This window comes from Aulonocara sp. 'chitande type north' Nkhata Bay, linkage group LG19, assembly GCF_057382095.1.
Source record: "Aulonocara sp. 'chitande type north' Nkhata Bay isolate Kocher_YH1m ecotype deep benthic linkage group LG19, A_spYH_male_GT1.1, whole genome shotgun sequence".
NCBI classification, from domain to species: Eukaryota; Metazoa; Chordata; class Actinopteri; order Cichliformes; family Cichlidae; genus Aulonocara; species Aulonocara sp. 'chitande type north' Nkhata Bay.
In genome coordinates this window covers 28,795,296-28,813,207 of record NC_141362.1, presented here as the reverse complement: position 1 = coordinate 28,813,207, position 17,912 = coordinate 28,795,296, and the positions used below count along the sequence as shown (strand labels likewise).

At 40.8% G+C, this 17,912-nt stretch overlaps 1 protein-coding gene across 1 annotated transcript in view; it reads right to left on the bottom strand.

Annotated features, from left to right (window-relative positions):
• ltk (leukocyte receptor tyrosine kinase) overlaps positions 1 to 17,912 on the bottom strand; it is a 71,242-nt gene that overhangs the window by 11,852 nt on the left and 41,478 nt on the right. The window contains exons 7-19 of the mRNA XM_086273970.1: positions 17,435 to 17,584; positions 16,302 to 16,402; positions 16,000 to 16,160; positions 15,548 to 15,642; positions 14,328 to 14,399; positions 13,765 to 13,939; positions 13,305 to 13,455; positions 12,975 to 13,103; positions 12,495 to 12,651; positions 8,470 to 8,655; positions 7,666 to 7,764; positions 2,193 to 2,357; positions 1,915 to 2,025 (exon numbers count right to left, since the gene is read on the bottom strand). Coding sequence (XP_086130096.1) covers positions 1,915 to 2,025; positions 2,193 to 2,357; positions 7,666 to 7,764; positions 8,470 to 8,655; positions 12,495 to 12,651; positions 12,975 to 13,103; positions 13,305 to 13,455; positions 13,765 to 13,939; positions 14,328 to 14,399; positions 15,548 to 15,642; positions 16,000 to 16,160; positions 16,302 to 16,402; positions 17,435 to 17,584 — 1,752 coding nt within the window. The remainder of the gene's footprint in view (positions 1 to 1,914; positions 2,026 to 2,192; positions 2,358 to 7,665; positions 7,765 to 8,469; positions 8,656 to 12,494; positions 12,652 to 12,974; positions 13,104 to 13,304; positions 13,456 to 13,764; positions 13,940 to 14,327; positions 14,400 to 15,547; positions 15,643 to 15,999; positions 16,161 to 16,301; positions 16,403 to 17,434; positions 17,585 to 17,912) is intronic.

Below are 17,912 nucleotides of genomic sequence, written 5' to 3'. Positions count from 1 at the left end.
AAAAATAGAAACACTCGACTCCATCAGAGCACTGTTTCACTGCACTGTGTGCGTTAAGGGTGTCATTTAAAATGGGAGGTTAAACGTTTCATGCTAAGCTATCATGAGATATAAGGGATTCAGAATAAAGCTTGTGGCGAAACGGAAATTTGAGGGGGGAGTGTGAAGGTGGAGGTCACCACATAAATTTTCAAATACCTTCTGCTTCAGGCTCGGCTGGAAAACGGCCATTATTCTGCTCGGATTTCATTGCCAGGAGGTGAAATGTCCACATTACTCTTAAATCTGTAAGAGTTACTCCGTATCGCTTTCCTTACAGGAGGTTTTTACGTGCATTACTTCATTAAAAAGTCCCAACTGTTTGGTCATGCCTGGTTTTCTTGTCAGGCTGCTTTAAACCCCCGGGGAGCTGGGAGTGTAGCTGTTATTCTGCAGGAAGTCAGCGCAGCGCCGATTCCTCCAGAGGCTCTGACACAAAGTTTACTCTCATCAATTCGCGCTGTGGGAAAATAGCTGAGCTTTGCTTAATATTTGAGTTTTCAGTGAGGTCATGAAAAGGACAACAGAGAGAGAGAGAAAGAGAACCTGCTATACACGCACACCTTTACAAAGCTCTTGTTAGAGGATTCCCTTCTCATAAAGTCTGCAGCACACAGTTGTCACAAAAGGTGACAAAGGTGCTCCGAGTGTTATTAGCTGTATAATCCCTCACTGTCCTACATTACTGGAAAATGACTCCACGTGTTGTTAAAACTGTATTTGTATAAAGTGTCTGGAGTTAATCAAACGAGATTTGGTATACAAAAGAAGGCACTTAACAGTATATTTTGCATAGCAGCCTTTGAGACCATGTTCATTGTCAAAATGTGGTTGTCTCAGAATCCCTCTCTTCTTTCTTGAGCTTCCTGTTTTAAGTGTGGTTGCTACAGAGTAGTTAAATTAAAGCTATACAAATGTAATGGTTAATTCCCTAATTACTCCTATTTTAGCATTTTACAGCCTGCCTGACCATCTGATTGTCTCAAACCCGCAGCCTACAAGAGAAACTCTGGTAACCTTGTCGCTCAGCAAACAAGCACCTACTTATTCTAATACTCCATATCATAGCACTTTGTGTGGATAGCATTTAACACTTTTAAAGAGGAACAATTTCTGCTCTATCCTCTTATCACGGAGTCGATGCCCGTGGGTTCAGCTCAACTCACGCTTGTCGCTGCGCGCTTCTCAAAATGACAAAAAAGGCTAATCTCTTATCACAGTTCTTCATTTTCAAATACTGTTGTAATCTTCATGTCTGTATAATCACTTCTGTGTTTGTTTTTTTGTTTTTTACAGACAATAAATTATAACAGCTGACATTTACCGCTACAGAAACCCACTCATACTGAAAGAAACTTAAATGTCAACTCTTTCTGCTTGTGCTTTTTTTATAATCAGCATTTTTTTTAGAATGAATTCATGCAGCGAGACACTTACAGCACGTCTCGAAAATGGTTCATGCTTCCACGAGAGCAATCGTTCCACTGCAGGCACTGAATACAGCATATAAACAATACGGTATTTAACAGTCACCTCTTTATCGCCTCTCATCAGCAAAATAGTCTAGTTTCACCTATTTATACTGTATATACATACAGCCAGAGAAAAGAGAGCGTTACCTGGAATGAGTGCTTGTAATGAGTGTTCATACTGTGCTCACTGTCAGCGTCTAATAATTCACAACCATATCTTTGCCATCGCTCCTTTAGTCATCTTCCGCACAGCCAGCGAAGGGCATTTAAACCAACATTTATCAAAGTTGTTTCTGTTTCTGTTATTAGTAACATCTGGAAGCATCTGCGTGTCCCAGCTGTGCTCACAGCCGGTGGAAGGTGGAGGGCACAGACTGCGCACAGAACTGGAGGAGTCTCTTACTGAGGATGACGCCGGCGCAGACCAGTGCAAAGCCGCTGGCGACGGTGGAGACCACAACAGCCAGGATCAGGGATGTCGGCATCGGGACCGGTGGAGTCGGGCTTTGAGTCGCTGGAGGGGTGGAGCAGAGATGGTCAATTAGTGTTTGTTAGCTGCTTAGATGGGAAAGAATTGTGAGGGATTAAACGTGTCATTAAAACTAACATTAAAACAAAACGTCTGACATATCATGGCTCACAAGTAAAAGCAAGACCGTTTGCTGGGTTTTACAGACATACTTGGAGGCCTAGAACATGTAACGTTGTCAGTGTCCAGGACTTCATCATCATCATCACAGAGGCAGAGGATGAGGTGAGTATCTGCTTCTCGTTTGCAGCTCTGCGTCTGACAGTGGCTGCAGTTCAGCTGCACCTTGATCTCACACTCACCGTGACTTTCCATTGCTAGAAAGAAGACAGGAAATAAACACAAACATCAAAAGGAAAATTATTTGTTAGAGAGTGAGGGGATGAAACCAACACACATTTAGCTCTGCAGCCTATTCATCTGTGCCATAGAGGGAAAAAGACATTTGTAGCACAGAGAAACAAGCTTTAGTATAGCAGGTTTTGGCTATAAAATGAAAGCCACACTGCTCCTTTGTTGCCCAGTAAATTCCAACTAGACCACCAAACTAAAAGGTAATCCTTAAACAAAAACTCCCACAAAACAGAGTACATAAAACTGTGTTTTTTTTAAATGAAAGCACAATTATGACAAATTAAAGAATAAGTAGATGGAGATGATCCAGATAGTACTTTGATCTTTCCATGACACTATAAAATCAGACTTGTTATTGTCCTAACACATCACATGTCAAGAACATCTTGTGCTTGTGATCAAATAGCTTTTTAATACATTCATAACCCCCACCTCTCTCCCTTTCCAAAAGAAGTGGGACACTCTATAAAATTCTGCAACTACAGCAGTGGGTCTTCTTGGTTCCCAAGCTTTTACAGAGTGTTTAAAGAGTGTTAAATGATGAGATGATGCAACAAAGTGGTAAACGTGTTGCTGGCCTCAAATTCAAAATGAGCACATAAAATAAAAACAAAAAGAAGACAATTTCTCAACATCTGATGGGTTGCCTTGGTGAGTTATAGCCCATGGTCCTGGCTCTCCAACCAGTTATCTTGAATTTGTGTTGGACTTATTATCCGTTTCTTTGGAACTAGAAGATTTTCATGTTCTAGTTCTTGATTAATGACTCTTGACTTTAGTATTCATTGGTGCCCTTGAATTTTGTTATTTATATTTCTTCTTCTTGGTTCTTGTTCAATTATGTTAGATCCCTTTTTGTGTCTGTCCTAGTCGTGTCTCTCTTTGGCCTGTCTCTGTGGTTGTCTGGTCGAGTTCCCGTAATCATCACTAATCTTTGTGTTTCGTCTTTTTGGGTCCCCATTGTGACATGGCTGGACGTCTGGTCCTTGTGTCAAGTTAACATGTCTTAGTCTGGTTCTCAGTATGTGAGTTAGTTCCTATTTTATTTTGATTGTCGTGTTGTGTATGTCATGTACAGTTTTTCTTCCCCTGTCTTGTTAGATTCTGTTCAGCTGTGCTTCCAGGTGTGTCCACTCTCCTCTTGTGTCTATAACATCTGCATCTCCCTCTGTTCTTTGTTGTGCTCTCCCTCTTAGTGTGTGAGTTTCTGTTGGTCTCATTTGCCTCTTGTTAGTTTATGCTTATCCTGCTCCTGTTTTTCTTTCTGTTTACCTTGCCTGTTATCAGCTAAATAAAACGGATTTTGAGTTTATTTCTGTCTGTTGAACCCTGCGTTCAGTCCACTCTCTGCCACATGTGTGTTCCTTTTACAGAAAATGATTGTAATACATTCAGGTTTTCTGTTTTGTTTTAAACACATATTTTTACATTATCAGTGCATGTGTACACTACACCATCTACATATATGGTGGATATGAAAATGACATGATGTTACACATCTGAAAATCTGATGAAAATCTCCTGGTAAACAGGTGCTAAGGCTGCCTACAAAAGTCAGACAAACGTTGGTAAAAGTGTGTCCCACTGCTGCTGAAGTGTGTTGCTGGCATTAATATGTTATATTAAGTTAAATATTATATATATATATATATATATATATATATATATATATATATATATATATATATATATATATATATATATATATATATATATATATAATTTGAAACTAATAAAGGATTTTAATTATTGGAAAACAATTACTGCAAATTTATGCATACAGTACAGCAGAGCTGCATTTTTTTAATGTTCTTTCTATAATTAGTTTAATTGATAAACTATATTGTGACGTAGGAAGAGCCTCGCTGTTTTAATGATGCAGTTTTCTAACAGGAAGAAAAATAGGGCTTCTCCATGTGTCCTCGATTTATTAAACTCATCCTTCAATTAAAGCGAGAGATCATTTAACTACATCACAGAGAAAAATGCATTTGCCTTGAAATTTAATTATTATAATAATGTCTCTCTCTCTCTCTTTTTCCCCCCTGATCATGCTTTGAATGTGTTTCATGTTGCAGACCCCGACATTGTGTTTTAAAGTGGCATGGCACACTGCATAAACAACAAAGTCTTTCACACGAGAATGGAGGCCTGTCTGTTGGCGCCGAAGGCAACAGGCTGCATGACGCTGTGAATTAGCCACTTTCCTCTTCCTCCCACTGAATAATGAGAATCAGATGGGCTGTTAGTTTCAACAAAAATAGGAAAAAAATAAGCCCATATATTCATGAGAATATACTCCTAAATGTTCATACAAACAGATAGAAAAGCAATTAACACACAAACACATATCCTTGCACACCTTTCTGAGGACTTGTCCTTGATATACAGGTAGTGCATTCCCTAGTTAATCCCCTAGTCTAAACTAAACCATCTCATCACAACTGATTGCCCAACCCTAACCCAAACAGCCACTTCTGCTTGTGGGATCCAGCATTTTTGGTCCTCACAAAGCTGCTGAACCCTGCATGTACTGTGGTCTCCTGGATTTGTGACCCCACAAATATAGTTCAAAGCAAACTTAGACAAAAGCACACCGAGAGACATTGACTGGTTTAGCTGTTAGAAGTATTACATGAACCTGAGGATTCGTCATTTGAGATTCACATTGCTGTCACAAAAACACAATGCATGGTGCTATCTTAGACCAACACATACTGAGCCTGCAGTTTGTAGCCTTATTTATGGCATTAAACATTAATCACACACTAATCAGGCAATGACCTCTGTTCTATGGGCTCAAATTGTGGTCATAAATATTTTGTACTTGTAAATCAGGTTTGTACGGAGCCCCGCAGGGGACATGGGAGAAAAAAAAATTAAGACTTTTGCGAGATCTCGCAAACCTTTTGTGAGATCCCAAGTTTGTTTTGCGAGATCTCGCAAAAGTTGAATTCCAACAACAACAGCTACTTAGTTGTAATATTACTCTTTCTGGGTCACAAAATACACTTTTAAGATATTTTGAGGCGTGAATGTAGTTGTGTAAACGTCAGATTTCTGCTCGGTTTACAAGACATCACATATTTGCAAAAGTGCTCCGACGTTTTCGGAGATGTATGAAACTTTTGCGAGATTTCGCAAAAGTTTTGCGAGATCCCGAGTTTGTTTTGCAAGAAGCTAGGTCCCCTTACTTTCAGCAGATGTTGAAATGATAAAGTTGTGGTATGTCAGTGGTTAGAAATACCAATATTACTTTAGGATTAGTTTAACACAAAGTCAGGGCTGACCCGGAACCATTGCTGTGAGTCACAGTGCGCAGCATGTGCTGCTAATGCTAACTGCTAACTAAAAGCAAAGGATCCAGAATTTGTTGCGCTGGCTGCTGAGCTCTGTGGGCTTTTGCAGCAGCTCTACCTGTACTAGATGCACCTGCTCCTTGTCGTTTCTATCTCTGACTTTGTCCTCTACAAGAGTTTCTGTTTTTTTTGCTGGTTCTTCAAATGTTCAATAAAAACATGTATGATAATTCATAACGAAGAAAGCTTTGTAAGTATCCCCACTAGTGAAGACTGTCATTTCCACAACACTGCCCCCCCCCCTCCCGCTCACGGAGGTTCGCAGCGCTGTTGAAAAGGTTCAGGAGGTCCCTGTATTAAGCACGTAAACCTGTGACACAAAAATCACCAAACTCAGACCACCACAGACTGTTTTCCTTCGTGGTGATGAAGGAAAACGCTGGGCTGGCATGAAAAAGGGCATTTATTCCCTTCAAGAACCTGCAGTTCAAAAAAGCACCCCGCCAACAGCCAAACCCATCTGTTCTCTGATTGGATAGTTAAATTTGTGATTGACATGACATTGGCCAATCAGATGAAAGGAAGAAAAATAGGGTCAAAATTCGTACTTGAAACTTGAGTGCAGACTTTCTCACGTATTTTTGTCCACACACAAATCTTTTTTACAAACACACAAATTCTTTTTACACATACAAATCCTGATTTACACGTACAAAATATTTATGACCACAATTTGAACCCATACTGTTCGCTGATGACATTTTTGGTAAATATCAAATCAAATCAAATCAAATCACTTTTTATTGTCACATCACATGTGCAGGCACACTGGCACAGCACATGCGAGTGAAATTCTTGTGTGCGAGCCCCACAAGCAACAGAGATGTGCAAACACAACAACACAAACGAGCAAAATACAAGAATGGCCAACCTGAAACTAATAAATATATGTACAATATATAATAGTGTATGCATTTCTGGATGTGTATACTAAATATTTTCCTACGTGTGTGTGTGTGTGTGTGTGTGTGTGTGTATACACATTTTTACAAATTAAATAGTAAAAAAATAAAATAAAATAATAATAATAATAATAATAAAATATATAAAATATACAGAGTTGAATATGTGCAAAACAAGTGGCATTTATATACAGTGTGGAGTGCATAATGTTAAAGTTCCAGTAGTGAAGCTGAGGTGTCTATGACGTGTTCAGCAGTCTGATGGCCTGATGGAAAAAGCTGTCTCTCAGTCTGCTGGTACGGGACCGGATGCTGCAGAACCTCCTTCCTGATGGAAGCAGTCTGAACAGTTTATGGCTGGGGTGACTGGAGTCCTTGATGATCCTCCCCGCTTTCCTCAGGCACCGCTTCCTGTAGATGTCTTGGAGGGAGGGAAGCTCACAAATATCTGAGCGCACGCAGAGATTTTCATTACAGAGTTGTGTCTGTTTTTAATACAGTGTCGCCCGGGGGCCGAGCGAGCACAGCGAGTCGGTGTTGGTTTGGCCTTACATAGATATTATTAAACCGTTTAACGATGAACTCATGAGAGTGGGAATTTCCTGTTACTAGCAAACTTTTACTTTAGCTCTGCTGTTTTCCATTCTACTTTGCTGGAGTCTTCCTCTTAACTCTAGCATGATCACACAATTTTAAACCTATGTCAAGGTGCTACATGCTTTCAGCTGCATCTCATTGGCTTTATTAGCTGATAAAGTATGAAGCACTTGGTCTTTCTTGCTTTACTCTATTTAGTACTTGAATAAGCACTCAAATCTGATCTTGTACAAAGACTTGTACAAAACGTTTTAGCGAATCATCCAGTTATAACCTTCTGAAAAATATTCAGTAGCATCTCAAGGTTTCCATCTGGGAATGGTATTTGCTCTTTTGCGTCCTGTATCCTCCGCTAATCTCTTAAAACCTCTCGATATAAAGATGCAGGAGTAGGGTGCCACGCTCAGTCTCACCTGCCAGAGGCTGCAGAAAAATCTCTCCCATTGGGTGAATAAATGAAATTCCATTCTGACCATCAGCTGTGATGTCATCTGTCAATGCAGCATCGCCTCCTGTCAAAAACAAACCAACAAAAATAATAGTAATAACTTTAACTCTTGTCTAAACGACAGTTTTCTTTTGATGTAAAATATGATTATCAAGGCAAAAAAAATACCTTAATCCTAACTCAAATCTAGTTCTTAACACTGCTTGCAACAGTGGAAATTGTACATGAATGTTACACTAAAAATGAAGAACAGATTGCTGGCACAGAAGTAATGAATCAAGCTGAGCAGTATTTTCAGCAGACTGCAGTCAAAATAACCCACAATCAGCTGATACTCCTCTATGCATTCAGTCATCGAACCTCACAAAGAGGTTCGATGACTGAATGCATTTGCTTTAGCCTTCCAACAGTTTTTACTCTCTTGCATGTCCCTCTGAAGCCCTGTCAGCTCTGAGTTATAAATGTTAATCTGCAGAGTAGAGTACTATACAAAGGACAATGAAGATGAGCTGCCAGGAAGAAGAGGAGAGAAGAAGAAGTCCATAGAGTAGATTCATGGATGTAGCGAAGGAGCACATGCAGAGGGTTGGTGCGAGAGAGAACAAAGCTAAGGGGACAAAGTGAGATAGATGCAACAAGTCCTTTGTGGTGACCACTAAATGGAGTCTGAAGAAGAAAAAGAAGTACAGGAGTAGGGTAGTAGTGCCAAGTAGCTGACTAAAAATTTAGTCTGGGTTGAAATAACAATATGATGACAAAATACGGTTACCTCTGTATCCTCCTCCACCTCCTCCAGCTGTGCACGCACCGCCTCCTCCTCCAAACCCTCCGAAGGTCGACCAGCTGAGCTTAGACAGCGCCAGGGGGCATGAAGATCCCCCCTCGGCACCTTCCACCAGGGATCTGCCAGCCATCAGGTGAGAACTTGAACTATCTTTCCAGCCGCCACCTCCACCTTTAAGGGAAACAAAACAAAGTCATTCACTGTTACAAGAGCTACTTTGGGAGCATTGCACAAGGTTGTAAAACACGGTTCGTGTGTTTGATGTTTGCTGCAGTGAAAAAACTCACCGACTGAGAACAACGAAAAAATGAGTTGCCATTAAAAATTAGTTTAATAAGGGTTCATAAAATAACCTGAAGGCTTACACTGTTGCTGTAATGTGAGCGAGCCAGCTTTGATTTTAAAAGGGTACTCGGGAGATTTCGAAATTATACGCAGGCCAAAGTATCCTGACTTTTAGGCCCCGGTGTGGATCAAGATCCAAAAACAGGCTCTCTGTCATAACTTTGCATTTACCAAACCCAAATCAGGTTGTATGGCTGATATCTTTTAGGCAGCTTTTTCAGACTTGACAAGGGTCTCTAAAGAGTAACTATTTTCACACTTCATGACTACTAAATGAATGTTTTTATGTTCTGCTCGGGTTACACTGAGATTCTTTGCAGTCTGGATATAAGCACAGACACAGTCATCAGTGAGGTTTTATGGAGTATCTACAGCCACCAATGTGTGTAGTGTCTGTTGTGAGCTTGTCTCCGCTGTCACAAATTAGGCCCTACTTTCGACTGGTGATTCAGCATATTGAGTCAGCGGTGGAGGCAATCAGTGAGAGAGCTGTCTGTCTGTTAAGCCAGAAGGCACACTTTAAAGACAAATAAGTTCAGTCTTGTTTAGACTATAATTGAGAAGGTCAGAGCAAATCCACTCGGATGTGGAGCGTATCAAATACAGAAATGAGGGAGAAGTTTTAGCACAGGGCTTTTGATTTTTCCGGCTGTTTTTTGTTCTGTTGTTGTGTTTCTTTGTTTCCATTCGCAGGCAGCTGGTGGGTGGACAAAGGGTCAAGAGTAAAGCGTCAGCTATTCGGTCGCCATAAAAAATGTTAAAACTGAAAGGAGACTTTCCGCCCATCCACTTATACAGCAACAATGTAGCTATACTGCAGCTTTGTTTTGGGCATGAATTTAACCTTTGACTGCACCAAAGTGAACTGATGAATACAGAGACGCCTCGCAATGAATAAAAAGAGTTAACGGGTTCAACCATCATCTCTAATCTACAAAGACGGGCAGATATAAGCAGGTTTCATACAAACAACATATCAAAGGAAGACAAGCTTCACTGAAAGATGTTCCTCTGCCCTTCAGAGGTCTTTGATCAGTGATAATATACTGTATATATAGGGCTTGTCTCATGTGGTGGCACTTTAAACATCAGCACACATGCAAACGCACGTAAACAGAAAGACCTCATCTGCTCAGTACTTCGAGCTGCAAACTTGCCCTGACACACAGATCTTTATCTAAACAGTCTCTCAGAGGTTTCAATAAGATGAGTTGATAAACGGTTCTCGTTGAGTCTCGGCTGGTCAGAAGGGATTTACTGAGAATGTTCCAGCGAAAGAAGTGAATTCCAGATACATCCCATTATCCACAGGCCAAACACATGCATGCCAACCTGCGCCACCCTGTGTGTGTGAGAATACAGAACAAATAAATCCTCTCATATCTCCGGCTACCTTTTGGACAAATGAAATGCGTGCTTTGGTATCAGATGACACTGAATTCAGTCAGAACAACGTCTTCTCATCCAAAGTTTACAGCACGTCCTTTATAAGAAAATGAAACTTTTCTTTGAACATAAAGTGTAAAGGGTAATTTGTAACCAAAAAGAAAAAATACCCACAATTGCAGCTTTTAAAGTTAGGGAAGAAAGTATCTGGACAATGAAACAATTTTTGTAATTTTGCTTTTGTACACCTCCACAGTGGATTCTGAATCAAACAATCAAGATGTAATTGAAGTGCAGACTTTCAGCTTTAAATGAAGGGGTTTAACAAAAGTGCTGCATTGACTAGGAAAACATAAAAGGACAAACTAAGACAAGTTTACTTATGAGGACTGTTTTCAATACTTGGATGAAGTTCCTTTCCTTTTGCACACTTACAAAAGAAATGTCATTGCCCCAGAAATCTATGGATCCAACTTTATATTAAATTTCATACGCTGCTTTCTGTAATACATTTTTGTGTGTGCTGCTAAGTAAAAAAAACCCTGTTATGCAACAAACAATAGCATTCCATCTAACTAATTCTATTGAATCTAGTTTTTAATAGGGAAAAATGCCAGGAACACTGATTCTGGAAAGCCGTTTCATTCTTTTACATAATTGAATAGAATATTTAATACTGTGGGCACAATAACAGTAACTTCATTTTCCTCAGTTATGCAAGGGTGGACGGAGTCATCTTAAAGTCAGACATCTCAAGATTTGAACACATCTGTCACAGGCTGGGTCTCTGACCCAGCGCTCTGAGTTCATGTTTGTATTTGTCTCATTTTGTTATGTGATTTAGTTTGTGTTATTTCCTATCTGCCTTTAGTTTAGGCAGTTATTATTCCTGGGTTTTCTATGTTTTGGGGTTTTGTATTTATTCATCACATATTAGGTCTGTTAAGTTGTGTTGTCATGTTTTAGTTTTAGTATTTCCTGTTTTATTCTGACAATGTCATGTGTTCTTTGTTTATTGTATTTAGCTTTCCTCTCCTGGTCCTGTCATTAGGTTTATGTCTGTCAGCTGTTTCCCCCATGTGTCTCCACTTCCCCTGATCACCTCATGTATGTATTTAAGCCCTTTGTTTTCTGCATGCCATTGTCAGGTCGTCTGCTCATCCATGTCTCATCTCCAGGTACCCATGTCAGTTCACTATGGTTAAGGTTTTTCATGTTTTGTTATTAGTTCACCCAGTTTAGGTTATTGTTTAGTTTTCACCGATGCCCTATTATTTTGTACCCTCGTTGCTAACCTCAATAAACGGCTTGTTTTGTTAATCCACACCACGTTTTGGTCTGCGTTTGAGTCCTCCTCTGCAACACATATGGTCTGCCCCAGTCAGACCGTGACAACATCAAAGTGAAGTTATTTAGTGAGGAGTGACCTTTGTGGCCTGTATTGAACAAAGACTCACCCCTTATTAATTTCGTTTTTGCTAGGAAAATAACAAAATATTTGTAGTTGTTCATTGGAAACACATTATAGAGCAAATAGTTCAATTATAATGAGTTTGAAGGCAAATGTTTGGTACAACCACCTTTATTCGTTGACACAGAACTCTTTCGGGCTGCTTTCTTGTAATTTCCCTGGGCTCTTTGAAGGACATTCAAAGCTCTTCTTTGGATGTTGGATGCTTTTTGTTGCATTCACTGTCAAGATGAGCCCACACTGCTTCAATAATGTTGAGGTCTCAGCTCTGGGGGGACGAATCCATCACTTATAGTTATCGATTGTGTGTTTTTCTACCTCCATATGCTTTTACTGAATTTGCAGGGTATTTGGGATCAATGTCATGTTAAAAAATGAAGCCACTGCCAATCAGATGCTTTCCAGATGGTATTGGATGATCAAGATGTGATGGTACTTTCCTATGTTTCTAATTCTGCCAAAACCTCCACTGTGTTTCACAGATGGCTGTAGAAAGTTAATGTTGTACCTCACTCAATGGTTCGAGCCAAAAATGTAAAATTCGGATTCATTATTCCATTTGATGTTTTGCCATTGACTTTCAGTCCAGTTCTTGTATAATGTCGCATACCTCAGCTGTTTCTCCGTCTTTCCCTTCCTTAAGAATGGCTTCTTGATAGCCAGCCTTCCACTGAGACCATTTCTGATGAGCCTTCAGTGAACGGTAGATGACTCAACAGAGGGGTACTTTTGGCATTTTTTATACATTAAACTAAAATAGCAGTTTTTGCAACAGGACGCTAGCAACAAAGAGCTTATATTACACTACCTGCTGCACCAGTTTGGCCATTGCTACTGGGAGCTTCGGTGCTGTTTTCATACTGCTCCAGTGGTATGTTGTCCAGACTGGACTCAGGGTCCTCCAGGTAGGCATTTCCTCCTCCACCAGCTGCGATCAGCAAGGGAACCAGCTCTCCATCCTCCTTCTGAAAAGACCACGCACGAGTAAATCTTTCAATTTAATTTATTTAAATGATGATGAACACTTTATATAAGCTACACAACAACTTTAGAAGTCCCAATGGTACAATAGATAAGAGCGATCATAAAAAAGTGAACCTCGTGCTAAAGTTCCATGCTGCATGCAGATATAATCGATCTATATTTAAATCTATGGATTAAAGAATGAAACACTGCTGAATCATTTCAAATGCTTATGTGCCACAGTGCTGTATCTTAACAATGCTATGCACACAAACCCAGAGAAAATGCACACAGTTCTGAAACAACTCAAAGTGTCTTCTGCTACCTTAAAGACGTACGTTGCTCCCCCTCCTCCGCCTCCTCCTCCAGCCCACTCTACACCAGCCTGCAGCTTGAGGTTGTCTTCAATCACAGATGACTCTCCGAGGCAGATCTTTTGGGTGTGAGGATTTCTCTAAAACATGTGGAAGATGGAAAATCAAGCTCCACAAGATTTAAAAAAAAAAAGAAAAAGAAAAGTTGCAGAAACATGAACTTGGCATTAAAAAAGGAAAATCAGAATTTGGGACGCCGTCTCGTCTCTCCTCTTTAAGACATCCCACTCATCCCACATCAACAAATCCTTTCAGCCTGTTCTTACCCTCACTATACTCACCCCTGGGCATGCGTCTTCTCCCTGGTGTCCCACCAAGATGTAAAGCATATCTCCTTTTTCCAGAGGAAAGATGGCAGAAATAAAGACCCCATGGTTGCGTTTGTTGTGGTTTTTGGCTCCTTTTCCTCCTGCAGCCCCATAAGCAGAGATCCTGAGGGGGGATCATTGCAACAGAAGGAGATTTAATCCTTGGTCTTAAATGAAGTGCTTTTAGGCTTAGCCACGCACTGTATACCGTAATGGATAGCAAATACCTCATTACACTGAGCAAATGGCTGCAGATGTCTGTTGTAAAATGTGGATTATGAAATAGTTACCAGTGATCCTAATAATTCCTTATTACGAACTCACATCGTGTTAATGTGGCTAGGAATTACATGTGTGTATAATTTAACTACCAAAGTCCACTTTTTACAAAAACTGGTACATGTTCCCTGGCTCGGTATCACCAACCACTTACAGGTATCTGTTAGTAGCAGGCACCTTCCACATCTGAATTCCTTTCAAGTGTCCCTCCTTCCCCACGGTAACGTTGATATTTTTGTTCCTGTAAGTGCTGTCACACTGGGCTTGGGTTGGGCCCTGTGGTCCACTGGCACCGCATGATGTAAACCACCAAGTCATCAGAGAAACCTCTACAAAAGGCAATAGAGGGGGAAAAAATACTGCTTTTACTTGTTTAATAAGCTGCAAAAACTATAACCATTTTCACATTGTTATGTGGAGGGGGGGAAAGTACCAAAAGCATGAAAATCAGTAAACAGCTGAGATAAGATACACAGTAAAGAACAGATGCATACATATGGCACATCTATAAGAGTCACAGGTAATTGCATTAAGGAGCTGGCATGTAATTGCCGAACACAGGCTGGATTAAAAGCTTCTGGTTAGCTGTGATGAGTAAACAATTGACCACCTGGTGTGCAAATTGTGCAAACAGAATGGATTAAAGATGACACAGTAGACTGGGACACTTCAGAAATTCACACGCTATACAAGATAACTGCTGGAGCTGTGCACTACCTGAGGCCAAAGGCTCTGGAAGGGGGCTTAAGAAATCTTCAAAGTCGGTCGCGGGCAGCAGAAAGTTGAGATCTGATGGAGGGGAGGGGAAGCCAAAGTAAAGGTAAAGGCAGGGGAAGAAAAAAAAGAGAGGAGTCACAGTCACTCATCTGGATTTCACCTGATTATGAACTATATTTAGAATGAAAGTGGCACAGATTTCCTGAGAACAGGGCTACACCATGAAAACCTTTCTATCTTGGCAGTGTTTACCCACTGTGGAGCGTACAGACACGGGATTTTTGTCCGTTTATTGGTGGTAAAGGTTGTACGCTCCTCATTGCCAAGCCCTTAGGCAATGAGGAGCGTACAATGTCCGGCAGCCTCGCCTCTGTCAGTGCGCCCCAGGGTGGCTGTGGCTACAATGTAGCTGCCATCACCAGTGTGTGAATGTGTGTGTGAATGGGTGGATGACTGGATATGTAAAGCGCTTTGGGGTCCTTAGGGACTAGTAAAGCGCTATATAAATACAGGCCATTTACCATTTACCATAACAAGAGCCGTTAAGGTCTTATAACCCTCTCGAACACAACAAGATCCCCGCATAGAGTGAGATCATAAATGTGATGGGCAGACTCATTATTCTGAATTATTGCTTTCTAAATTTACTCTAGAAACCTGATTTAAAGCCGAAGTCAGTTAGAAAATGTTCCGTCCTCGCCCAACTGCAGAAGCGCAACAGACAACTGCGCCTCCCTGGAGGCTTCAAACCATATTTCTCCTAAATCCCGCCGAAACAAAAACAGACCTTTTCATGTCTTTGTTATTAGCGTAGCACCATAGTGGCTTGTAAAAGTCTGCTCTCTACTTTGAGAATTAAAAGCTGAAGTGCAACAACACGGGAGCAGGAATGTTGGCACACACTGCTGTCGTACTGCGGCGCTACATTTGCAGCAAATCATGAAACGTCGGTTACCCACATGTCTCAGCCAATCAACTAAACGGGGCATCAAATGAATAGCTGAGGGCCGCTGTGGTGCTGAACAAAACACAGCAGTTGGGGAGGTCTCTCTGTGCTCCTCCCAAGCTCAGCCGCAGTTTGATTTCATAAAGTGCACCGATCATTATGAAAGCAAAGACTAAATATGCGGTAAAGCAAGACAAATGTGTGTTTTAGCCCTTGAGAACTTTTAAAGAAATCTGTATTGGCTTTACTTAATGGTTGTGTGATCTTAGCTTACCTGACTGGAAGCAGGCTGCTCCAAGTGCAATGTCATCTAGAGCAACGTCAGCATTGGAGCCTTGTCCCCACACAGCTGTCACTTTAACACGAAACCTGGAGCAATCAGAGAATTACAGTTGTCTTTTCTTATGAAAAAGCAGCAGGATTTCAATCCCAGCGAGTGTACTTAAAAGTAGGAGTGAAATCTCTTTTATTATGAGCACTAAATCTGATTACACATTCTTTAGATGAAAGGAGCAATTTTCCTTTTCTTATCACTGACCTAAAGCATGTACTCATCCCTAAGCTCCACTATCTCTGACAGGGGAAAACAAAGGAGAAAATGAAACTTTATGGAGCTCCATGGGAAAAAGAGGTGAGTAAACCTCAACGACACATCATCCCTTTAACACACGAGAGATCAGCCTTTATTCTTTCATTCCTCCCCCTGTTTGTTTTCCTCTTATGTACCCGTGATGAAGGTCAGTCAGTTCCAGGGCAACCGGTTCCCAGTTATCTTCGGCTTGACCATTCCTCTCCCAGACCGGTACCGCGGCAACTGTCCCGTTTTCCTCTATAGCCACTTGCAACGAGCCATTAAAATGACCACGCAGGTACAGAGAGAAATGCATCTACACAAACAGAGATGAAGATCATTAAGATTTTTGGTGAGATATTTAGTATGATTTGAACTCCCCCACACAGACACAGACAAGACAATCAAACATGCTTAAATTGAATAATTCAACTACTACGTCAGGCGAGTAACTGACCTGGCAAGCAACAGAAGAGACTGGACGAGGGAATGCAGAGCTCTGAACGAACGCTTCTTTAAGTGAATTACTCTCTCTGACAGGGAGAAACAAGAAGTGCCCTAGGGGAAGACAATAAATGTAACACATTTACCAGGTTATGTGATTTAGCTAGTTAGTTAGTTAGATTTTTGAGCCGAACCCACATCAATCTTTCTTATTGATCAACATAAACCAGCAGCTTATAAAAGTAATGACTTTTATGGAGACGCAAATTGGCCATAGACGCGAGGCAGATAAAGTACTTAAAGCTAAAAGAATAAAGTGCTGTATGAATGTGGGGTTAAAATGTGACTTGTAGACTAAAGCGCATTGAGGTTAACAGAGCTGTAAATGTAATGCAATGCTCTGCTAGTCTCAATGAATGCCGGACACTAATTTGCTTGCTAAATGACTTGTGTACAGCCACAAGATGGTCAGCTGACATTTCAGTCAACCTGAATAGAGCATATTAACTACCAGTTACAATTACATCTTTTATTTCATCTTCTGCTGGCAATCCTGCTTTCATCCTCTTTCGACATGCAAAAAAACCTCCTGCAGTGTTTTACATTTGCCTGACAAACGAAAGCTCCACAGTTCAATCCTGGGAAGAAACTTACACCCCTTGGGGTTGCTTCAAGAGCATCCAGCGTAAAAATGTTGCCAGATCAAATACGTGGCACTACCTGCTGCGGCAAGCCCTCGTGAATAAGGAGTAGCACCCGTCAGGTCTTTCTGACAAGCATACATATGCTTTAAAGTTACACTGCGAACTAGAAATGACCTGACAATGCTTCTCAGACAATGCAGCAATAGCGGTTTTATTGTTTTTACTTACTGAACATCAAAACAAGCATTCTCGTCATTGGCTGTGTATTAAAAAAGAGTAAATGCAAAAATCCTGTTTGCAACAAAGGAAAATTAAGAAGTTTTGACACAAGGAAATGTGAGCTTCAAAAACAAATGAGGGTATTTTCCCATCACTCCACACTGCAATAATTCATCGGAGCTGGAGGAGATTCACCAGAGGAAGAGTAATTAAATTAAGGCATAATTCACATGTGCTGTGCACACACACGCACACACATTCACACACACATGCAGACACAAACCTTGTGTGCGCTGCAGAGCGAAACCCTGCATGTCTTTTCTCTTCATGAGCTCATCTCCTGCAACTCTCCTCCAGCCCGAGTGCTGGTTGGACATAGACCAACCACATGAATCCCCGTCAAACGAACAGTATGAGCCAAAGGGGAGAGCATCTGGGAAGGAAGCAGATTATCATCATACTTCAAAAAGACAGAAACCACAGCTGCTAAAAAGTCCATCTCCTACCCCGGATTCCTCGTCTTTCAGACAAGAATTATATTTTGAAAGAAATCATCCGAGCACAAATTATACGGAGGATGTTTTTCTTCACGTGAAAGTCGCGTGTGTGTTTTCTTCTGTCACTCTCCACACTTTGCACTACACGTGTACTGCGACACATTTCAGATCAGAGCACTGCGATTACTCCCAGACCTTTTAGGATGTTTTTTTCAGTTTCACCTTCAAAGTGAAAATGTTGTCCAACAACTCCAAAACATAGTG